A 25,587-nucleotide genomic window follows, 5' to 3' on the forward strand; every position below is an offset into this window, starting at 1 on the left:
TCGGAAAGATGTTGTGAAACTTGAAAGGATTCAGAAAAGATTTACAAGAATGTTGCCAGGTTTGGAGGATTTTAGCTAGAGGGAGATCTTGAATAGGCTAGTGCTGTTTTCCCTGGAGCAACGGAGGCTTAGGGATGAGTTAAAGAGGTTTATAAAATCTTGAGGGGCATGGATAGGATAAATAGACAAAGTATTTTCCCTGGTTTGGGGAGTCCAGAACTAGAGGGTATAGGTTTAAGGTGAGAGGGGAAAGATATAAAAGAGACCTAAGGGGCAACATTTTCACGCAGAGAGTGGTACGTGTATGGAATGAGCTGCCAGAGGAAGTGGTGAAGGCTAGTACAATGCAATGTTTAAAAGGCATCTGGATGGGTATATGAATAGGAAGGATTTGGAGGGATATAGGGCGGCTGCTGGCAGGTGGGACTAGATTGGGTTGGGATATCTGGTCAGCTTGGACGAGTTGGACTGAAGGGCCTGTTTCCATGCTGTACATCTCTATGACTATGACTCTAAGTGCTCTTAAGCTGATGATAAAATCTTAAGCTTATGTTATTCTTGGATAAAGAAGTCAGCAAGAGGGTGGCAGGTATAAACCACAGGGCCAAGAAAATATTAAATTAATCAAAAATACAAAAGCTCAGGGCCACCAAAAATACTGCATCAAAACTCTAGTGCACTCCAGGCTGATTACCTGGAACTATACAGTCACACATCTGGATGACCTAATATTTGAAAAACAATCATATGTATCATGTGTATTGTTTAAGAATAAGATGCATGAAACATTGAGTTTAGTGTTATAACTGAAATGTTTCTAGGATAAACTGACAATCAACCTTTCCTAGATCTTTAATAACACAGAATAACATTATTTACAAAGTAGTCTACTGTTTTTATAAAGTATTACACCAGTGAATTTTTTTTTCTCTAGCTGAAAGGATTTGATATTTCAAAGCACCTGCAACCCAAGTGTTCATAAACTTTGAACACCTCTCACTCTTAACTTGTTGTTTCTCCTTTCCCTATTCCTACCCTGCTTTATTGCTTCTCCGGCTTAGTATCAGTTTATTAAGTAAAGGAATACATTACTTGATTAAAAGTAAAGTTAAATTTTAATTAAAATAAGGCACATAGTAGGAAGCCAAGCAGGAAAACAAAATTTAGCACTTGGCCAATTCTTATAATTATTACCCAGTCATGGAGTTTACAAATAACTGATTAAAATTATAATAATATCAAAGTGCATATTTCGCAACATTCCAGACTGTTCTGTCATTCCAATGATAACCAGATATATGTTAAGCTTTTGGACTGCAGGTCAGCAAACATTTTTTCCCGTAAGCATACTGAAGGGTTATAAATGCAGCATTTGCAGGTTATACATCAATGGTAACAGAATATTAGAAATTTCATTTGGATTTTTTTCAGACATTTTTCAACAAGCTTATTTTATTTTTTGCTGCCTGGACAGAATCATGCATTTTCCAGTAGAATGTATTCCTGGCATATCATGGTTGTATCTATCAAATTCTGGCATACCTCCCAGCATCCTACCTTTTGACATTCATTTGCTTCCTGAGCTTTTAGTCCAGTCATTAATTACATTTGGCCACTTAGTCAGTTACTTAGCTTTTTCAACCTTGTCCAATAATAGGAGAGGGATATACATTTTGAAAATAAAGATGTTTTTTTAAAAAATGGATCCTTGGCTGGTCTCTATTTCCTCTGTTTTCCACTTCACGGCCAAAGGAAGAATATAGAATTAGTTAAGCTCAAACAGTGCATGTCTATGTTCAATTTGTTGCAACTTTCTCTTTTGAGCACTGGCAAGAAAAAAAAAGTCACTTTCATTTTATTTTAATAATTGAGGACATGCATTTGCATCAAACATGGCCATTTGTCAATGACCTCTAGAAGATGACTGCAACAGACACATACAGGACAAGATTTTTTCCACATGACAGCGCTGGGCATCAGAACTTGTAGCAATAAATTTTGATTCTTTTCCCCTGGTTCAGTTTAAATACAATTGCAAGGGCAGAACCCCATCTTCAGCCGCAGCCTATGTTGAGAGCTCAGCTCTTGGGAAGTGAGGTGATTGTACAGAGGGAAATCTGGCACTTCGGTCTCCTCACCTGGCAGCAACAGCATGTACAGCCTAATTGTCTTCAATGTGTCATTTCACACTTGTTCTCCACTCCGCCCTTCATTACCTGCATTGAGGTCTTTCAGCTAACTCCAGAATAACCTGCAATGCATGATTCCCCCAAAAGATCCAGCAATAGTCAAGCATTTGAGTGTTGAAATGGTGACAGATGCAAAAGATATATTGGGTGGTAGAGTGGAAAGGGACATCTCCTTTGGCCTCCTGAGAAACTAGGCATTGCACTATGACATCTCTTAGTTTCAATGAAATGATTAGTATTATTTCCTGCAGTTTACTGATCCAACTGAGTCAAGCACAGTCATGGTGGCTCTGACAAATATGGACTTCCTTGATGCTGTTGTTTCAGGAAAATTTAAATCTGCATCCTCTGTGATTTCTTAATACTGTAGCATACATATGATTTGCTGACATTACACTGTTATCCTCACTAAAACCCTGTGGTATAAAAACTGAGGTTTGTGGTAACTTACATAGGCAATATCTGTGTCTCTGATAACAATGGGCTGCAAGTTCAGAACAATTTCTGCACAGTCTCACATATATTGATCACTACTGAAATCAACATAAGAGTACGGTTGTAAAATGCCATAAGCTTCTTTCCTGGCATTCCTTCTGATTTGACATTTTGTTCTCCTCATGTAAAAAGGGTGATTCCCAAGTGAAACAACACTGCATCATGTACTGAATTCTTAAAGATGGTCTAAAATCAAAGGACAGCACGGAGGAAACCAGTTGCATTAAATCCAAAACCTCGACAACATTGCATGCACAGGATAGGGAAATTGGAGAACTTAATGTTAAGGCCTGCAGGCTACAGGCTGCCCAGGCAGAAGATGATGTGTTGTTCCTCCAAGTAGCGATCTGATTCACTGTGGCAATGGAGGGGGCCAAGGATGGACATGTCAGAGAGGAAGTTGGAGGGGAAATTGAAATGTTTTTCAAATAACCTTTCCACTCATCCTGTGGCTCCTTTTCCAGCCCCATTTCCTCCCTTCCATTTCACCTCCCAACCCTTCCTTCCAGCTACCAACCAAATTCACCCCTGCCATCGACCAACCAGGCCTCAACATAGTGAAGCTAGTGAGGACTATCTCCATAGCCCCAACCTCATCCCATGTCCAGCCCTTACCCTCCTCCCTGCCCCCTTGACCTGACCTTACCTGTTCATCTTCCTTCTCACCCATCTACTCCACTTGTTGCACTGACCTATCACAATAACTCCCTATCTGCATCCAACTATCGCTATCCCATCTACCTTTCCCCCAACCCCACCCCCTCCCTCTCTTTATTTCTGAGCTCCCTTCCCCCTGCCCAGGCCTGATGAAAGCTCTCGACCTGAAATGTCAACTTCTCCACTTCCTGATGCTGGCTTGCTGCATTTTTCCAGCCTCCTGTTTATCTATTTTGGATTCCAGCATCTGCAGTTTTTTTTTCGTCTCTAACCTGTATTGGGAGTAAGACCTCCATACCTCATTCTCCTCTTTCAGCTACTCTGAGACATTGGTTTTGGTGTATCCACTGCTTCTGATTCACAAGTACAGAGGCTGCACTTCTTTCTCTTGCTATTCTCCAATCTTTCACACTCAGAATTGTCAACCTTCTCCACTATTGACCCACAGTTTGAAGATATCTCAACCATCTCAAGATGGTGGCAGAGTATCAATACAGTGGACAGGCTCCTAAGCCCAGGAGCCCAGGGCTCATCTGCTTCTACCTTTTTATTTCTTCTTTCATCTTTATTTTCTCTTGTGTTCTTCATCTTCTGACATTGTGGAAAGCATGGGTAGTGCTGGTAGGCTCTAGTGATCATGGTGCCCGGGAGTAAAGATTCCCGACTGCGGTAGGCCTAGAGCCTGAACTCAGGCAGTCAGTGAGTCATCGTCTGCAGCAGTGGCAGTGCCCAAAAGAGGAATCCTGCCTGCAGTAGGCCCACAACGTTGAGTTGGTGACTGACAAGGGCCTTTTGCTGTGGCAGTGGCTGAAGCATAGACTCAGCAGAGGGGTAGGCAGTGGCAAGGAATTCTGACTGCAGGACCTTTCAAAAGCCCTGATTGTAGACCCCTTGTTCAGAAGATTAGATTACTTACATTGTGGAAATAGGCCCTTCGGCCCAACAAGTCCACACCGACCCTCCGAAGAGCAACCCACCCAGACCCATTCCCCTACATTTACCTCTGACTAATGCACCTAACACTATGGGCAATTTAGCATGGCCAATTCACCTAACCTGCACATCTTTGGACTGTGGGAGGAAACCGGAGCACCCAGAGGAAACCCACCCAGACACAGGGAGAATGTGCAAACTCCACTTAGACAGTTGTGGGAATCGAATCTGGGTCCCTGGTGCTGAGGCAGCAGTGCTAACCACTGTGCTACCCAAGATGAATGCTATTTATGTAATTTCTTGTTTATTTCTTTTGCCGGCATGGACTTGGGTGGAAGGACTGTAATTCTGATTTTTTAAATTCCTTTATTTTTCTATTACATTCCTATGATATTGTATTTTCCTAATTTATTCCAAAGAATCTGTACCTAGATACCTTTATACCTAAGATAGCGCCATAAGTAACAGGTTGCAAACCTTTCACTGTACTCATGTGAGTACATGTGACATTAAACCTAATTCTAATTCTGATTCAGTCTCTCATCCCATCGGGGTGCCAGCAGCTAATGCTGGAGCCTGTAGATCCAAGGCAGCCAAATCTCCACCACCACTCTCTTCTGGTGCGCAAATATCTACATTCCTAAACTGTTCACTATTTCCAGGCTCTTCATCTTGCCATCCGTCTAACCCTGTCCATTCCCCAGATACACAGACTTTATGACAGTAAAATTGGGAATCTTTACACCTATACCCTTTGGTCCCCTAACTGTGTATGGTGTGAAGGTGACACTTGCTCTCATCTATCAGTTTTAAATGCCAGATGTCATCTACACAATTTTGTTCTAAAAGGCAAACTACTTGATGTTAAAACAATTACATCGTCCCTTGTTTATACAGATTTTAAAACGTTCCTGCACCTCAGTAATCTCACTTCTATAACATGTTGACAACTTTCCTGTCCCAAGCAAACCTCTATTTCACACAGCCACAACCTGAATGAATTTCACCAGACACCAGCACAGTGATAGCAGCAACAGACATGCTGCCACATCCGGAAAAATGTGGTGTAGTGGTCTGTGCATGTTGATTTTGAGCAAATTACTCGCCTGGAGCAATGAGATGCATTGTTCTTTAAAAATAAATATGTTACAAAATTATAAACAACTTCTTTCCACTTTTGTAGCATCAGCACACCACACACACCCAAAAACACACACACACCGGACAAAATGGCAGTTGGATAGGAGGAACGTTTGCTCTTTTTCAAAGCACAGAACACGTGTAGGAAGGGGGAGTCTGCCTGCCCCCAGTAGGCAGGTGCTTACTTTATATGCAAAAGGCATGGTTCAGTGAAGTCATCAACATCATGATAAAAACTGGGAGGCCCATGCTATCTCAAACTTATGATTGAAACCTCGTGGAAATAAACAAGTTATGATCTGCACAGAGACCAATAACATTTAAGATACTTGAATATCCAGTGGCTAATTAGAAGTATCACATGACAAGAGTTCAAGTTTTTAGATTTTTACGACAACAAATTAAAAACAACATTGTCTAAACACTATTCTAGTACGGAGCTTACACTCCACTAAAGAATTTAATTTTTGAATCCCTTAAATGGTAGTACTTTACATTGTCCCAGACATATTGTTACTTCCTACTACAGCACTCATTTCTCTGTTCTCAATGCCGCCCTTCTTTTTGTATTTTCCATTGCAATAACTTCTAATACCTGAACTGACTATCCCAGTTATCCCAAGAGATTCTGATCAAACTAAATTCCGTGAATCTGGCTTCACTTAAATCTTCACAAATTTGGTAATTTCAATTCAAACAGGAGCTTTCCACATGAGGAACAAGAGATTGGCTGCCTCTTTTTTTGCTGTCTCTCCCAGAATCTTGCAAACCAACTGATGTGTGAAGGTTAGAAATATCACAAACAAACCTTGGACGAGGATACAAATGGTTTTTTTTCTCCTTTTCTGCTTTCAAGACCTTTTTCCATGACAATGGATCGTATATCCAGGCAGAAATGCTGCTTAACTATTCTTGAACTCTCATCTCAAATTCCATTGTAACTTGGAATTAAAAAGAGAAATCGAGGTATAACTATATACAAAACCCAATACCTCCCTGTAACTTGAAAACTACCAGTACTTGAAAGCTGTCAGCCCTGATCATTGTTTACAGATATGAATATCACACACTTGCTATTGTCCACTCCCCCTCCTCTCACCCCACTGGAGTATAACTCCATGGCTCCTCTTTCACCTTTCATAATGATGACCACAAGCTTTTATGAGCAGAATTTGGAACAGTTCATGTGACCCCTTCATTTTTCCACCCAGAATGAAAGAGACAATCTGATAACATAACCATCTTACAAATTTCAAAATGTTTAACATCAGCATTGCAAGAGATGCAGAAATCTTAAATTTAAACTGCTCACGTTAATTGTATACTGTAGATATTGATCAATGCATAATGGTACATTCCCACTTAAGGTTCAGTTTAACAAAAATGATAAAGAATAAAAATACAGTTGTGGTTAAGGGGCACAAATAGTTTAACGCCCCATGACTTTGCCATACTGCAGCACATGATCCATTTTACTCCAGGTAAAGATATGCATGACAGACACCAGACGTTAAAGGTGATTAAAGACAGAGTTCAGGCATGTACTTTTCTGGTCACCACGTTATTCCAGCTCTCACATCACAAAACTCCCATAAACCAACTGCTTGTTTCCCATGTGACACACACACACACACACACACAATTATCCCAACATATAACCCTCACATGCTCTTTAGTTCTAGTTGGTCTTTAGCATTCCTGCTAGGCCATATTAAATGATGAATAGTGCGCACACATAAAATATATAACGTAACAGCAGTTCAAGAAGGCAGCTCACCATCACCTTCTCAAGGACAATTAATAAATGCTCGCCTAACTAGAAAGAAACAAAATATTTGTATGACTTAGAAATGTATAAAAACCTATGTATATAAACTGCATCATTGAGTAATTCAATACCATTATGGACCTAAACAATATTTTCATCTGTCTTAATATTTGCAATAAGATTTAGTATAATTTAGTTTAATAGTATGTATTAAATTTCACAAATACCCATGGTGTACAGATCTCCTTAATGTGTATTTTTAAGAAAGTCAGAGGTTTATCACATAGAAGTCATTTAGTTCCATCATGTTTCTCCCAACCTTTTGCTAACACAATCCAAGGACAGCCCAACAAGCCTACTCCACTCTCCATTGTCTTTCATCGGCCTCAAAAATATATTCAATCTGCTCCAAAAGGTTCAATGACCATTGCAGATGACATAAAGCTGTGTGGGAGGATGAGCAGTGAGGAGGATGCGGAGATGCTTCAGTGACTTGATCAAGTTGAATGAGTGGGCAAATGAATGGTAGATGAAGTATAATGTGGTTAAATGTGAAGCTACCCATGTTGGTGGCAAAAATAGGGAGGCAGATGATCTGAATGGCAATAGATCAGGAAAGAGGGATGTGCAAAAGTTCTGGGTATCCTTGTACAACACCTACTGAAAGTAAAGATGCCAATAATGAAGAAGGCCAATGGTACTTTGCTTTTGTAGCAAAAAGATTAGAGTTCAAGAGCAGGGATCTCTCACTGGAAATGTACAGGGTCTTGGTGAGCCCAAACCCAGAGAGTTTTGTGCAGTTTTGGTCTCCTTGTCTTAAGAAGGGTGTTCTGGTTATGGAGACAGTGCAATAATGATTCATCAAACTGATTCTGGGATAGCCAGACCTGTGTATGAAGAGAGACCAGATTAATTGACACTATATTAAGTGGAGTTTAGATCTTATAGAAACCTATAAAATTACAATTAGATGAGACAGGGTAAACACTGGATGTATGATCTGGATGACTGGTGAGTCCAGAACCATAAGGATACAGGGTTGGTCATTTTAGACTGAGATGCGGAGAAATTTCTTCACCCAGTGGTGAGACTGTGGAATTTTCAGGCACAGAAAGCTTTGAGATCAAAACATTGAATGTTTTCAAGCAGTTAGACTTGGTTCTTAGGGGTAAAGAGATCAAAGTACATAGGGAGAAAACGGAATAGGATACTGAGTTGAATGATCATCCAGGATCAAACTGAATGGCAGAGTAGGCTCAAAAGGCTGAATGGTCTACTTCTATTTTGTATATTTCTATGTCTCAAGAGTGGAAATACAAGCAATTCAACTGTGTAAACAGATGTTTCCCAAGTTCTCTCCTCATTTAGTGCATGTTTTAAATGATTATGAAATTTAAAATAAGGGATGAAACTGGTTGTTGGCAATAGTATAATTTAGCAAGTCATGAATCATGAATACAGACAGGTTCCTGACTGTCTGTTTTGCCTTTACTCCAAAGACTAACATTAATCCCAGAATCTAAAAAGCATTCAATTTTAAAACCTCAGTCCAGTTCTCTGTTGGCCTCCTTTCCTGCAATGGAAATAATAACTACACTCTTTTATCATGATCTTGATGACTCTACACTCTCTGGTCTGGATCCGTTCGATGATGGCATCTTGAAATTACACAAACTGCTCTAACTGGGATGGCATCAGTGACCTGAGCAGTCATTTTCAAAGTTCCTGGCTCTTGTTTTCCATGCTCTTATTTTAAAGCCATTTTTTGTCAGGTTTATGATTTCATTACAGAACAAAGCAAACTTGTCCCCGTGGGTTTAGACCACCATAATTCTTCAAATAGGATACTTGAAAGGGATCAACATAAATCCTTCAGATTCCAGGTTCAGCTCCTGATCATTTATAGTTGGTGAACTGAATTAACGAGAATATGAGTGACAGATTCTGATATAAAGCAGTGTTCTCACTGATTATATTAATAATTGAAGTTGGACGTGTGGAAGATAATTAGTTATTGGTTGACAATATTCAGCGGGGTGGAGAACCTTAATAACAACCATCAGCAGGCAGGAACAAAGTGAGGAAATGGGAAAACCCACAATAAATAAACAAAGATATATAAAAGGATTCTTTTTAGTGGTAAGAATGAGGGGGACACCAAAAATTAAATTCCAGAATTTTAATGAGACTACAGAAGCAGCAGAAGCCCATGCACAAATCACTGATGGCAGCAGTTGAAAAGGCTGTTTAAAAAAAATGTACACAGATCCTAGGTTTTATTAATTGAGACAGAGATTTTGTTTTTAGTTCATAGCATATTGACATCACTGGCTATCACAAATTATCCTCTAGAAGATATTGATGAGCTGCCTTCTCAAACCAGTGTAGTGAACGTGAAATTGGTACAACGGATGAATATTGGAGAAGTATAAGATTTTGTGATACAATCTCAAGTCAGGATTGTGAAAAACTCTGAAGCCCTACAGTGCAGAAAGGGATCACTCGGCCCATTGAATCCACACAGACCCTCCGAAGAGCATCCCACCTAGACTTAGCCCCCAACATTATTCCCATAACCCCACAATTATCATGGCCAATCCACCTAGCCCAACATTTATCCGTGGACACTAAGGGCAATTTAACATGGCCAATCCTCCTAACCTGCACATCTTTAGACTGTGGAAACCAAAGCATCCAGAGGAAACCCACGAACACTTGGAGAGAACATGCACACTTCAACTGATAATCACTCAAGGCTGGAATCAAAACAGGGCCCCTGGTGCTACACTGCAGCAATGTTAACACTGAGCCACCATGCTGCCCTGATGGGAACTTGGGAAATATCACCGCCTACAAAATCTCTTTCATTATCCTCTTGTGTTTCTCCTTCTAAAAGGTCAGGATTTGAAAATTTGGAAGGGGCCATTGAAGAAGCCATTGAGAGTCAATGTAGTGCATGTTCTAAGTGTGACACACTGCAGCCACAATGTACCAGTTGTGAAAGGGTTAACAAACAAAGGGAATGGATTCATTTGGTCATAACAGTTTGCAACAAAATCTGAGGGAAAGATTTTTAAAAATTGGTAAATGAATCAGAGGCAACATGAAACAAAATATTTCACACCACTTTTAATCTGAAAACCACTGCATGAGAGGTAATAAGAGTAGATTAATAACTTCTCAAAATAAAACTGAATAACTCTCTAAAAGGTGCAGAGCTATGAAAAGAGATCAAAGAAGTGAAACTAATTGGGTACCTGCTTTAAATAACTGGTCCAAGTATGATGGACCAAATGACCTCTTCTATCCTGTATCATTTTATGATTCTTTAATTGGTTAAACAGTTAGGCAAATATTTAACAAGTTATAACAAAAAAAACAGGTTGACTCTAGAGTAGGCAATGCAAGTGGTTTCTCATCCTGAACCTTCAAACTCAGGGCTCGGTTTGAATCTGGTTGAGATGCAATCAAACCACTGGTGGCTGTCAGGAGTCATCATCAGGTTGTAACTAATTTTCAAGGATCAGAAGCCATAGTTGAAGGGTTAATGGACCATATTTTAATATGTTCCCACAGAAGAGTGCTAGAGAATATCTTCAGTCCACCCATTTCAAGAGTGCTGGAATCCATTTCAATTAATGAGAATGGGGTCACTTGTGAGTGAAAACACTACAACAGTATCCAGCTCAAAGATGTGGCAACAAAGATCAAAAGTACGTTCTTCAGGTAGCAAAGGAAGGGACAACAAAAGTGTAGTGAAGACAATTAATTTTTTTCCGAGATCTATTTCTGCAAGACTTGAGTCCTACCATGGAATCTCAGCTAGACTCACACCAGCACTCCCAGAAATATTTCTAGAGGTTTCCCTCATTCATTTGGAAGAGCTGCAAGATCCAAAAAGTGGAACTGGTTCAGCTATTGGAAGGCCGCAGGATCCTAATGGAAGTGGGATCTATCTCACTTTCCCATCAGCATGTGTGCTTTTGCCAAAGGCCTCAGAGTCTGAGGGGCCATCTTACAAGAAAACACAAGGATGAGCAATTTAGGAAATTAAAATTTTCAGAGTGGTGGGCTGAAATAGGTGCAGTTTTGAAATTAGACATAAGACTCAATACTGGGGCAAGTCAGCTACAGTTTCCTCTGCATCTGGAGTACAATTTACTTGATGCACATTGCATGACAAAAATTGGAAAAAGTATTCTATTTTTCATTCTCAACATCCACTCAAGGGGATAAAATTCTTTCCTGAAAATGGGGCGCATACAATATGCTAGCTGAACTGGACTGAAATGTATTTCGAAGATTCACCAGTGAGTTATCAGGCAGAAAATCTAAAAATAGTGGGCCAGACCACATTTCTCCCACCAGCAGTATGTAAATTTACAAATATAGAGACGTCAGGAAATTCTCTCTGTCATGGTTGGTGGAAGAAGATAATCAAGATTTCCTTAGGGTTGATCCATCAATAGACTTTCACCCAGAAAGTGACTGCCTCTTTCAGAATGATCACTAAATGTGGACAGTGACATACAATGCTTAAAAATCAATGTAAATAAACTAGCAGTCAATTCCTGTACAACTACATATGCTCATGTAAAAAGCAAAATAATATTTTAGCAGGGCGTCTTTTGGCCGTAGTTGATCTGTTCTATTATTAATTTATAATATTGCTCCAGTCATTACTAATTTATAATATTGTTCCCATCAAAAGCACATTTTAACTGGACAAATGCAGCATTGATGCCTGTATTGATTTATTATTGATTATGCTGGATTAATACAGTAGTCTCATCAGAAAGTAATGTTTGCTTGAATTGCAAAAAAAACCAAAAGCATAAGTTTTTTTTTAAAAAGGAGTGGAAATTCTCAGTGTAATCCATCAAAGCAGACTAGGAAATCTGAGTGAAAACAGACTCCTACCTTCGTAGCAAGCTGAGACACAGAACTTGTAGACTCTTCTGGAAGCAAAGGGTCCTTGCTCTGAAACAAGTCATGAAACAGACATTCCAAATATGTTACTGCCCAGATAGAAGGCAATGCAATCTCATGAGAACTTAAAATCCTCTGAACTCAGCCCTTAAATGGCAATGCGGTATAGCGCCAAACATATGAAACCTTTACTCTATTTTGATACACTTTATTCTTCAGTTAATTCATTTTGAAGTGAACCGTTGAGGCAAGGTGAAAGTACCAATGTTATCATGAGCGTGTATGGTATCTGAAAGATGATCGCCTGAGATGGGTCAGGAACCCTCAAGAAACTGGCGTTTAAAAACAAAACCTTCGCGCATTGTCGCATACGTTAGAAAGAAAGAAACATTTCTCGAATTCCTGCCCGTTTCAGATTTATTCCCCTCCCCCTGTAGCCAGCTCTAGTTCCCCCACCCCCATCCCAAACGAGAGAGTGGGACGGTGAAAACTGCAGTGGGCGCCCTCGGCCGGTTCACTGGGAGATGCGCTGAAGCAGTCTCGCCTGCACCAGCCACATCGCAGCCAGGCGAGTGAAGCTTATCCCCGGGGTGAACACATCAGAACCATCCCAGCCTGAAAAACAGTGACCCGCGCTCAATTCGGCCTAAAAGAAATCCGCCATCCCTTATTGTCATTAACGAAACGTCATTAAAGCATACTGCCAGCGGAAGGCCAGGCTGTATAAAGTTTAAGGGACATTTACAGTCAGCATAAACCCCTTTTCCATCAGACATAACGGACTGGGGAGTCTTGTGTGTGCGAGAGAAACCTCAGCGAGTGCAGGAAAGCATCAGGACTCTTCTTACAGCTACTAAAATATAAGATATCTGGTCAGAATTAATGGGGATCGTACCTTCGACACTTCCTGTGGCTTGTCATCCTCCGAGTCAGAATCTTTTAGTCCTTTATGCTTATTTCTCCACATTCTTCAGTCTGCTTGTGCGCAAAATGTTGAAGATTTTGGTTTATTTTTGTCTTTACTTTGCTCTCCTGCCTTCCCTTTCTGACTCTCTCTCCCCGCCAAACGCCGAAGGCTACATCGAGTTGAAACTCCTGAACACTGCAGGAGGCCAGCAGCAACACACAGCGAGAAGAACAACACAAACCTCAGCTGAAGCCTGTCCAGCAGAACCACGGTCTAATCTGTTCACATGGTTAACGGCTGACAGTGCTCAGGAGGATTAGTCTGACCAATCGCCAAGGAACAGTTTTGCTTCCCCGGCCTAATAAGAAGGAAAGATCAAAAGGCTAACTAACGCTTACACCCCCCAAAAAAATTCTTCCCCTCCCCCTCACCTGTTTGACCGACACATTCAAAATCCACACACACAGAAATCTTAGTACTGTACTGGGGGGGAGGTGGGGTCATTTATTACCTCTGTTGTTGCCATGGGATACACAGCACTCTTTTCCCATTGCTTGAGAGTTTTGATCAAATGCAAAAGAGGATTTTTCTTTCTCAAAAGTGCCAATACTATCGCAAACTGACCACTTTAATCTTTACTGTACTTCAAGAAGCACAGTTGCATGCAGACAATGTGAATATGGGGCATTTGCTCTCGCAATTCCAACTTAACGCATGCATCTCTCCTGATGGTGAACTTGTACATTGAAATCTGAAAATTTGCATTAATTTACTCAAGCATGAAAGCCGGAACAATTTATACTGACCTTACAGGTTGAGTCGACGTTTTTGTGCAGCAAAATGCGCAGACCAGAGTTCATCCATAAAACTTGTTTTGATAGCCTGTGTTGCCAGGAAGGGGTGTATTGAAGGGTGGTGGGGGGGTTGGGGGTGGAGTGGGGTTGCTATAGAGACTTAGGCTTAATCTTGATCATTTCCACAACGGCCCTGTAGAAAATAGGTTAAGTATACAGTTAGCAGCTTCAGGATATCCGAACAGGATGAAGATAAGATCAAAGAACTATGGAGACAGATTCAGATGATCGGAATCTACCTTTTACTCAAAAAAAAGTGTGGAGTGAAGGGTCTTGTTTTAACAAAACATAGAGCGTCAGTTAAACTCCCCACCCATAAAACACAAGCACCGTAAACATTATAGCATCCGATTTGCACTTATTGTGACCCACACGCTAAAACTTTATTTAAAAAACAGATTGACCGTACATGTAAAGTAAACCTGCCCACGCCAAGAAAATATTTAATTACGAACAATTTGATTATAGATAGATTTTGGGATTTTTTTTCTCTTTGCCACGCAAGAGTTAAACTCCCTTTGATGTGACCAAATCCGGTCTGGAGAAGGGTTACGGGACCCGAAACGTTAATTTTGATTTTCTCCACAGATGCTGCCAGACCTGCTGAGCTTTCCCAGCAATTTCTGTTTTTTGCTTCTGATTTACAGCATCTGCAGTTCTTTCGGAGTTCTTTTCTGTGACAAAATTGTTTACCACTGGCAAAGTGAACGAATCTGTCAACTGAGCAATATTTACCTTTTAAATAAAGGTATTTTCACTTTCATTTCAATGTTAATATTTATTTATAAAGTCAATGCAATCCACTGAAAAATGCTGCCTTAACTTATCCCCCAAGTTGGTTAACCAGAATATTTATTTTGGACATTTGTTCGAACTGTTGTCAATCATCTAAGACAGATTCCCGATTCTCTGGGAAGATTTCACGATTTTTTTTCTTCAGAAGTAAAAATCCAAGTATCAAGTCAGTTTCTGCTCTGCTTGCCTGGAATTTCTGGAGCTGACAGTTTCCCTCAGTCCAACCTTTTTAAAGTCTGTCAAAAGCTTTTCCATCCGAATCGATCTAAATACCGGTGGTTATACTATCCAATATCCGACCAATAATCAGAGTCCTACATCTTCCTATGTTTCCAGCGTCACTACCTTATGTTAACATTCCTTCTCTCAGTCACACTGGGAAATGTCCATTAATTATATTTTCAGCTCCTTTAGCATTGATACATTTTTGCTTCAGGCAGCAGACCTTTCCTTTTAGATGTGTGTGCTTTCCTAATTCAAGCTTCACTAAGATGCTTGGACAAATGGACATTCTGGAACTACAATCTGCTCTGGGGTGAATTGCGATACTCCCAACCTGAACATCAGGATGTTGCCAATGCCAGTTGAAATCTGACAATATTGGGCACAGTTCTCAATGGTTCCATAGAGTAGTGAATCTATGGAATTCATTGCCACAGAAGACTGTGGAGGCCTGGTCGTTGAGTATTTTTAAGACTGAGATAGATAGGTTTTTGAGTATCAAGGGGATCAAGGGTTACAGGGAGAAAGCAGTAGAATGGGGTTGAGAAGCTGATCAGCCATGATCGAATGGTAGAGCAGACATGATGGACTGATTGGCCTAATTTCTGCTCCTTTGTCTTACGGTCAATACATGTTTATTTCCAGTTAAATATTCAAAACTGTTGTCTCTAGTTTCTGTCTTAAACTCTATTCCTGAAATAGGAAATATCACAGTGGCACAATAGTTAAGAACCTGAAATGGGACTTTCTTAACAAGTCCAGCATGTAATGGTGGCAACAGTGGTTAAGAATCTTTAATAAGTACTGAACAAAATCCCTACCCCCAGCTATATGAAGGTAAAATTTGGAGTAATCACTTTAAGCCATCAAGGTAATTTTAGAATCATTGAATCCCTACAGTGTAGAAACAGGCCCATTTGGCCCAACAAGCCCACATCAAGTCTCCAAAGACTTCCCCATCCCAGTAACCCTGCATTTCCCATGGCCAATCCACCTAACCTACACATCCCTGGGCACTATAGGGAATTTAGCATGACTAATTAACCTAACTTGCACATTTTTGGACCCTGGAAGGAAACCACGCAGGTACAAAGGAGAACATGCAAACTCCACACAGACAGTCGACCAAGGCTGGAATTTAACCTGCGCCCCTGGTGCTGGTGCTGGTGGCTCAGTGGTTAGCATTGTGCCGTCCCAGATCAAGTTATTGCCTATTTTCATCATTGTGGCTGTTAACTTGTTTTACTAAATATATTAGTCAATGGTCACAACTGTTTCCCTCAATAAACATTAGTTTGGTTTGGGATTATGGTCAGCATTGACTGGCTGGACTGAAGAGTGTATTACCATGCTGTATGACTCTATGACTCTATAACATTACAAAAGATCACATATGTCTGTGGGTGCTTCCCATGCAAATTTTATATTAAAACAATGACAACAATTCCAGATTTTCCCCATTCGCTGTAAAGTGCCTTGTGCTGTCAGGTGGTCAAGGAAGGCATTGTATAAATGCAAATCTTTCTTTTTTGCTATACAACGAGAGAATTATAGAGTTGAAGACTCAAGAAACGTAAGGTACTACTATTAATGGTGATGCAATGCAAATCAGGGATGGACAAGTGACTCCAGTTTTAACAAAACACACCAGAAAGTTGTCAGACTAGGGCAATATACCAAAATAGGAAGGGATGGATCACGGCAGCATTGGATTAATAATATTAAAATCAAAATGTTGTGAGATTAAAGCCAATGAATGTCAGTAAGCACAGGAGTAATAGGTAAATGAGACATGATGCAAGTTAGAATGGTCTCAAATTTATGAAGGGGAAAGGTGTAATGGAGGCCAGTTAAGCCAGATAGAGCATTAGAATAATCAGTCCTGGAGGTAACAAAGGTATAAAAGAGGGTTTCAGCAGCATAAAAGCTGAGACAGAGATGGAAATGAAATACTATGGAGATGGAAGAAGCTGTTCTTGGTGATGGAGACACAGTGTTGGAAACCAAGCTTGGAGTCAAATATAATAAGAAGGCTGTCAAGATTACAGTGATGCTGGAAATGCACAGCAAGTCAGACCACATCCGAGGAGCAGGAATATCAACATTTTGGGCAGAAGCCCTTCATAATAAGAAGGCTGTAAATAGTCTAGTTCAGCCACAGAGGGAAATGGAGTTCCTCACTTGCAAAAGTAATTTTAAGAGAATGGCTTCCATCTTCCTATTATTTACCTGCCATTTGAGTTTTGGAAGATGGCCCTGGCAGACATCATGGAAATAAAAGAATGAAGGGGGCCAAAGGTAGATCATTGTGGAACTCCAGTGCTAACAGTGTGGGAGCAGGAAGAGAAGCCATGATTGGAAATTCTCTGCCTATGACTTGGGGATACGATTTGAATCAGGAGAATACAGTTCCACCGTCCCAGCTGGATGAAAGACATTAGAGGAGGTTGGAATGGTCAACAACACCAGAGACTGTGGATAGGTCAAGAAGGACAAACATTGATAGTTTATTACTTATATAGGATGTCAATTGGTATAGCAGTGCATTTGCCTGATGCATTGGCTTCAAACATGAGGTTCCAAGGAGGATGGGCGCAGATGAGAATGACATGTTCAAGGAATTTGCAGAGGAACAGGAAGATTACAGATGGGGCAGTAATTTGGGAGATCAAAGAGATCAAGGGGTTCCTGAGGTGTCAGTGATGACAGCAGACCTTAAATGCAAGAAGACTGTACCTGAGGAGAGGGAATGCTTAATAATATCAGTTTAAAGAGGGGCCAATCAACAAAGAATGGTAGTCCACAATTTCTTGAGAATATGGACAAGGGGGCAGGCGTGGATCTCTTTGGCAGGTTAAATTTGGAATTGGCAAGAGAGGGGTTAGGAAAGAAAGAAGCAAATTTGTGACCAGGGTAGGGACAAGCTTAGAAAATAATACATTTTGCTGGGCTGCAGGAGGGAGGGAAATGGCAGAAGGAGCTGAATGGTCTGACTCAATTTAATGAAAAAGCCCATGAACTTCTCAATTGTTGTTGAAGGAGAATTTGGAGAGGCTGGAGGGCAATAGTTTAAATGCCAAATTGTGGTGCAAGGAATTAGCCAGGAAAGCCAGGAATTAACTTGGTACTCGAGGATGATAAACATAAACTGGTAAACATAGTAAACAAACTTGGCAAGACAAAAGCTAGCATTTTGCAGTATAGCCAGATCACTTGAATAGCCAAACTGATGGATTGTCATAAACAATTAAGTCCCCTTGAAGTGGTACTCTATCATCGTGAGGGAGTCAACATTTTATATTATATGTTGAGGCAAGGATATGATTGAGCAGATCAGTAGTCACAAGAAACCTGCCAAAGGAAGTGTACTGACATTTTCCACATGAATAGACTTTGAAAAAGTACACAGAATGGACAGGATATAGCTCTGCACGCTTTCCATCAGAAACTAGCTGGGCTTCCACCAGTTCAGTGCGCAAGTTGTTTGCCAACTCAGACAGCAAGTTCTCTGCCATTTCTTGAGGATAGCCATAATGCTTCCACAATGTGACAGTCCTCAATAGTTCCTTTAGACCTTTAGATGCTAGGCTGAGTTTCAAGAGATAAAAGGAATGCCCTCGCCAATTGATTCATGTCTTTGATCAGGAACAGAGGCACAGACCATGTGCCTTGACATAATGAGAACTATGCAAGTGTTCTCCTGTATGCACGTTTAGAAGATTCAAACCTACAAGTTAAAAGCTGTGCAGTGCCAGTCTTGGATACAGTAGACCAAATCTTCTGCTTCTGTTGTTGGTGAACTTGCAGATGGGAAGGATATGTGATTAGGTGCAAACTTTCCAACAACTGAGGTCCTTGTCTGGACAGTTCATGATGTCATCTTTGCCTCATCATGCTGCCACTGACCTGATGCCTCATAGCGACAGACTTGTTGCTTCTGGAGGAAACAGTAGGGGTGGCTGTTGGGGTCGGTTACCCAGTACCTAATCAAGAGACTGAACATCAAGAAGGAGGATGTCCTGCTGAGAGCTACTGCTCTGTACGTGCTGCTGAATCCCAGACTTCCTCTCCAATCAACACCTATCCTACAAACAACCTCCTACATTATTTACCTGGAGTCTGGGACTTCAAGACCTCCATTCTGGCGGCAGCCATGGTCACCCCAGTAACACTGCTGAGCAAAAAGGTTGCCAGCCTCTGTTTGCATAGCGCCTCTCAGTAAAGATGAGATTTCTGCCCATGGGCTCTCTTTCCTAGGGGCAAGTCCGTCAATGGCCTCACCATTGTCTGCTTGGTTGTGGCCTGACAAATCTCCCTAAAATGACACAGTGTGAGTCTTTTATCAGCTGTCCAGCTAGCAGTCATGGGCCTGATGCCACAACAGTGTTGAATATTTTTAAGGCAGAGATAGATAGATTCTTGACTAACAAGTAAGTTAGAGATTGACAAATTTCTAAATACCAGTGTGATGAGGGGATATGAGGAAAATGCAGTAATAGGCATTGAATTGGAAGATCAGCTATGATTGTATTGAATGGTGGGGTAGGCTCAAGGGGTTACAGACACAGCTACGCCCCAGCCCAGCGTTTCTGGCAAGCAAGGAGCAGGTAGTGGGCTGAGCTCCATTCTTTTTCTCTCTCCCTTTTTAGTCTGTTTTTCTTGTTTTTTTAATCTTCCTGACATTGCAGGGAGGCCGGAGCAGTGACAGCGGGGCCTCCTGGCTTTGTAGTCCTAACACGTGGACTCCTGGAATAGCGGTAGTGATGGCAGAATGGGGATTCCTGGCTTCATAGGCCGAGAGCATGATGTCTTGGTAACAGTGGCAGCAACGGGTCATTGACTGCAGTGGTGGCGGTGCACGGACCGGGGACCTTGCAGAAGTCCTGGAGCTGTGTTTGAGACCCGGGCCAATGAAGATGAACTCTATTAAATTGCTTTCTTTTATTCTTCTTATATCTCAAAATGGCACTAGATTGTGGTGACAGAACACTTTTTCACTATAACTCCCTAGATACAAGCAACAATAAATAAATCATTCAGTCATCATTCATTCAATGTTTTTAACAAGATTATATCCCAGTTTCTGCAATTATATGGTTGAGTAAAACATCCTGTTTATGAACAGCATTCCCTCTAATTATTTTTTCTCTTGTATGAGTTACTGAGGTGTCTGCATATCTCCTCTTCTCATCCCCTTCTTGCCAGTGGTTAGTGTGTGTCTCTGTACCTGAATTTAGGATTGGATTTTAATAGCATGGTTAAATATTGCATGGACAAATGAGTAACTTATGAAAACGGCTACGGTCTGAAATACATCATTTTTAAAAAGTTCATTCACAGGATGTGGAGGTTGCTAGCTCGGCTAACATTTATTACTCTGGGGAAGGATTTCATTTGGATGAAGGAAAGAAAGAGAAAATGGTTAAAAACCTTGCACAACCTGTCTTCCAAATTCACTAAATACCATGGCCCTGACTATCCACTGCTCCTGATGGCTATATCCTACTTTTCAAATGATGATAGCACTTGGATGAAGCATGGCCCTAGCTCTGTGTTTCCTGCCCCTTGTTATTATGTGCAACTCTATGCAGCAAAAAAAAAGCATTGAATCAATGTTAGAGTAGTGGGAGGTTTGAAATTGTGAAATTAGAGGTGAAATTGTGTTGTTACTGCTACACAACGGGTAACCAGATATCTGGATTCTGCTGAGATAGTCAGGATTTTCATTAAATGCCCTGGTGTCTCAACAACTTCCTACAAATAGTTCAGATTGCCTGATCATCACCTTTTCCAGTTTTGTCAAATATAAAGTGGGCTTAGGGGAGGAAATTAGTATGAAATTTCATCCTTCTTTCAGTAAAAATATGTTACATTACATTGCATGGCCTGTAGCAGACACATAACCTCAACACCCTTTAATAACTTAAAAGGAGACTATCCTTTTGGTGCTATTGACAGAGAATCCCTAAAGTGTGGAAGCAGGCCATTCAGCCCATTGAGTTTACACCAACCCTCTAAAGAGCATCCCACTCACACCCCTCTTTATCCCAGTAGCCCACATTTACCTTGGCTAACCCACGTGGCCTGCATATCCCTGGATACTGTAGGACAGCTAATCCACTTAATCCGCACATCTTTTGGGCTCTGGGAGGAAACCAGAGCACCTAGAGAAAACCCAAGCAAACATGGGAGAATGTGCAAACTCCACACAGACAGTCACTTCAGGGCAGAATTGAACCCAGGTCCTTGGTACTGTGAGGCAGCAGTGCTAAACACTGAACCACCATGCTGCCTCACGCTGAAAGCTGTATTGATAATGACACCTGATAAATAATTAGCAGAATAGCATTATCAATTCAAACTGGACATATTTCAATAAACAGCATGACATGAGTTCTAAGCGTCAACTGCTCGCTTCCCAGATTCTTGCTCTTGGTCACTCAATATGTCAATTATCACAGAGCCCCAATTCTCATGGCTTTCTAATACATCCTGGGTTTGACTATTGAAAATCCATTCATCCTGAGGAGCAAATCTAGACTTCTGATAGGAACAGAAGGAGATACAGGGAAGTGCGTTACAGCGATTGCTGTAGTGTATTGAGTTCTTGGTTAATGTAAAGCTCCTTAAAGAGTAATGATCAGTATGAATTTGGAGTCTTACATTAGCTTTCCTTCTGAGATTTTTGTACTTTTCTGGCATTGTATCTGCCTCCCGAAGTAATACTGCTTGTCCTGATCTGGTCACTTAAATTAGGTAGGAATCTGGAAATATTTGGCTGCCTTGTAGTGTGTCCTTTCTCCTGTTCAGCTTCTCTATCAAAACCTCCAAAGAAATGGTCAAAATCTAGGTTCCTTGTAGCTTCTTTTGCATCTGCTAGATACTTATCTTAAACCAACTGCACTTCCCCTTTAAGAAGTAAAGGCTGCCTTTAAATCACAATATGCAAAATCAGTTATTGACAACTTGCATGATACTGGGTGTTTTCTTTGCAATCACATGATCAGGCAACACTTTGATTGCAATAACAGGCAACATACATTCTAAGCACAATAACATGCTTAAAGTGAGTCCTTCCTGAATGTCTTTGATCAATACTTAGAATGGAAGGATGTTTTGATGGTCAAGAAAACATTTGTAACAGAAACAGAAGGGTCACCACACACCTTCAGGTTGCAGCTTCCATCCCACAGCTCTATTCCCCTACTTTTGCTTTTTCACCAGTTGTCTTTCCCTGTTCTTTCCTTGGGACCATCAATTCTCCTTGTAATTGATGAAAGGGTGGGGTATTGAGATCTATTTACTATTTCTAATTTATCCTGTCATATTTTGTCTGATTTCAATGAAGGAAAGATGCAAGGACCAAATCAACTTTTGTAATGTTGAAGTGTAGTCAAACCTGCGTATCTGCATGCAGGCATTAAAGGGTGTTGATAGCTTAGCACATTCAGTAATAGCAGTCCGTGTGAAAATTTTTATTCTAATTGCATGTAAGCATGTAAGAGAAGGAATACTTGCACATGAAAGCTACAGATATAAAGATGGCAATTGATGTTAATGGTAAGGTCTCTCAGCATTGTAGCACAGTGAGGGGAAGATCTAGTTACAGTATTGAATTCTTTAAATATATGATTAATTCCTTTTACCTTGCTTGACCTGGTTTAGTCTTTTTTTTAATGACTTTGTCTAATGTTGGATCTTAGAATTAGCATTCACTACTCTGGCAACCTGCTTCCATTTTTCTGTTATTGCTTTCCTTGGGGGCCTCTGTCAATCAGTCCAAAATAATGCCTTATTCTGGATTTAGTACAGTAACAGTCCTGCTTGACATTTTCCCAGCCATCTCCACCATTTTTCTGAACTAAACATGAATTCATTTGGCTACAGGTAGATTGTGGCTATGTGGTGGGAGTTAGATTGAAGCGGGCTGATCATGGGTGGCCATTGGCATACTTATATGATTTGTTCTGTGATGCAATTATAAGTGGAAGGTTATACATCACATTTTCCATTACTGACACCATAGCAGTACCACACAAGGGCTATAAGCATGTTGCTAGCAACCAGAAAAGTGATGGTTTACAGAAGAGGATTAGTATGTTAAAATACTTCTTTAAGGACTGCAATCAATCACTGAATTAAAAACTGCACACTATCTGCCACAATAGTTTATTATCACTGGTTAAAAATTGGCATCTTTGCAGCTTTTCCACTGGTAGCCTGTCTTTCCCTGCTCATGGGAGCATTTCCAATGACAGGCACTTCCAATGTTTGGGACACACCTAGGACAGCCAAGTTAAAGTGACCTTGAAAACAATGTCAAGCGAAATTCTCCTGCAGTTGACAAAAATGCAAGTTAGTGAATTTGGACTGATTTGTGCTTTCTAAAAATAAAATGGCTGAATTAATGGGCAATCTTTAGTCTTAATATAATTTGAATCACTTACTACTCTGACAGGTCAATCAGCCTTAGGTAAATACTGCTTTGGTAAAATATTGAAGAAGGTTCATGGTTTAACTTTTGCAATTGATTCGTTCCACTCCCTCTGATGCAGCAGTTTTTTTTGGTGGGTTATTAAAACTTACCTCCCATGGTGTGTTGCTGGCTAAAGATTCAATATTTTTGCAGTTTTGATGCTTTGGAATTGATGAAACATTGAGATCTATTCTGACAGTAATAATGATGCCATAGCAGCAGCTAAATGCTGTAACTCTAGTAGCCATAGATACAATTACTTGTATGTCCTAAGTATACTTTTGAAAGAATGTTTTATATGGCTAATAATTGGGTCATTCATGGAGTTCCAGCCAATGCCTCAGGGTGCTTTGAAAAGAGATGAAGTTGGATAGACATTAGACATTGCTTTCTGACCTTCCCCATTTCAGTCCATAGACATTATGAAAGATTGTTGTCTCTGTATTGAATAAAAATGAATAAATAATTAGCGTCAGTGATACTTCTCTCCCATATCAAGCTGACACAAATGCAATCCCAACCATCAACTTACAATTACATCATCTTGTACTGGAGAATCCAGATAACTGAATCTTCCCATTAAATGGTTACATCTAAAGGTGATCCTCATGCTAATTTAGCAAAAATTAAGTAAGATTTCAGTGAGGCATTGCAACTAACCTCACATCTTTAGTTTGGGAAAGATGGCGGTGAATACGCTGGTGCTCCTGCTTCTGATTATTGCAAGTGACCCAACTGCAAAATGCACATCGATAGATATCAGTCGAGATAGACATGGCTATAATGTCATCCAGAAGCAAATAGTCTGGCATGATGCCGGAGGGCTGTTGTTGCTAATGGAGTTGTGTCCCAGCATTTATCCTGGACTCTACAAAAGGAAACAAGGAAGGCGAGGAAGTCACATTACAAGCTAAAAACAATTCTTCCAGGAATTTATTAACTGGCTTAGTTTCATTTTATAATGTGTTGATCATGGAATTTGCCTTATATTGTACTGAAACTATTATGTTTCTGTTCTCTAATTCTGCCTGAGCCCCATTATAGCTGTCATGTTTCCCACATTTTAATTAACACTTAGAGTAAGGTCACAGCATTGTATTGGTATATTAGATGCAAATTATTGAAGACATATTATGTATATACTTTGGTACTTATGTATTTTCTTTCATCACACACTGAAATAAGCTGTTATACTGAGGAAAAACACAATAAATCATTTGAATGCAATTTTTTTCACTTACAGATAAGCCTTAAGCCTTTAAAGCACCAAACAGTGCACAGAAAACTTGGAATTTTAGTTACTTTTAGATTGTACAAGCAGGTTTTGTTAAAAAGAAGTCCATGCACTTTGGTCTAGTAAATGGGCAGTTTTGATGTGAATACAGCAAACTAAACAAAGGATTCTGGTGATTGATCATTACTTTCTGTGAGTTTTTATTTATCTTGTTTCCATTTGTGGAAAAATGGCTAATGCTGAGTCAACATGAGCTAACTGTGCAGGTGAAGAACCTATCAGTTTTGAATAACAATAGAGATGTTCCATTTCCTTACAGATGAAATTGGGTTGCTACGAGTGTCACACAATTAAGTCCCAGAATTCGCAAAATAAATCAGGTAGGGCTTCTGCTTCTCACCATTATCAAATAGAAAGTGGTTAGCACTGAGCTGATCTATCTCGTCTAACTTCTTTCACAGTAAGGTAACTAAAAGTAAAAAAAACTTTAACCCTCCCTGACAGTAGGAGATTGTGGCCATTTGTGGTGCTACATCACAAACACACATGCAATCAGTTAATTTTATAGATCATAGAAGCCCTATAGTCTGGAAACAGACCCTTTGGCCCCGCAAGTCCACACCGACCCTCCGAAGAGTAACCCACCCAGACCCATTCCCCTGCCCTATTAGTCTACGTTTACTCCGACTAATGCACCTAACCTACACATCCCTGAATACTATGGGCAATTTTAGCACGACCAATTCACCTAACCTGCACATCTTTGGATTGTGGGAGGGAACCGGAGCAGCCAGAGAAAACACACGCAGACATGGGAAGAATGTGCAAACTCCACACAGACAGTCACCTGAGGCTTGAATCGAGCCCAGGTCCCTGATGCTGTGAGGCAGCAGTGCTAACCAATGAGCCATCGTGCCGTTAATTCCAAATAGAACAGCAAGTCAAGCTGAGAATTTCAACAGTGCAACATTGACAGAAAACAATGAAA

At 40.5% G+C, this 25,587-nt stretch overlaps 1 protein-coding gene across 5 annotated transcripts in view; it reads right to left on the bottom strand.

Annotated features, from left to right (window-relative positions):
• The window catches only part of LOC122541842 (testis development-related protein-like), a 64,228-nt gene extending 49,945 nt beyond the window's left edge, over window positions 1-14,283 (bottom strand). Inside the window, exons 1-4 of one of the 5 annotated variants that reach the window (XM_043678892.1) lie at window positions 14,112-14,283; window positions 13,825-14,005; window positions 13,007-13,086; window positions 12,103-12,162 (exon numbers count right to left, since the gene is read on the bottom strand). In XM_043678892.1, the coding sequence (XP_043534827.1) occupies window positions 12,103-12,162; window positions 13,007-13,078 (132 nt within the window). In that variant the 5' untranslated portion in view covers window positions 13,079-13,086; window positions 13,825-14,005; window positions 14,112-14,283. The other 4 variants (XM_043678901.1, XM_043678910.1, XM_043678930.1 and 1 more) reach the window with 4 other exon arrangements.
• Window positions 14,284-25,587: the final 11,304 nt, after the last annotated feature.

The sequence above is a fragment of the Chiloscyllium plagiosum genome, chromosome 3 (assembly GCF_004010195.1).
Source record: "Chiloscyllium plagiosum isolate BGI_BamShark_2017 chromosome 3, ASM401019v2, whole genome shotgun sequence".
Classification (NCBI taxonomy): Eukaryota; Metazoa; Chordata; class Chondrichthyes; order Orectolobiformes; family Hemiscylliidae; genus Chiloscyllium; species Chiloscyllium plagiosum.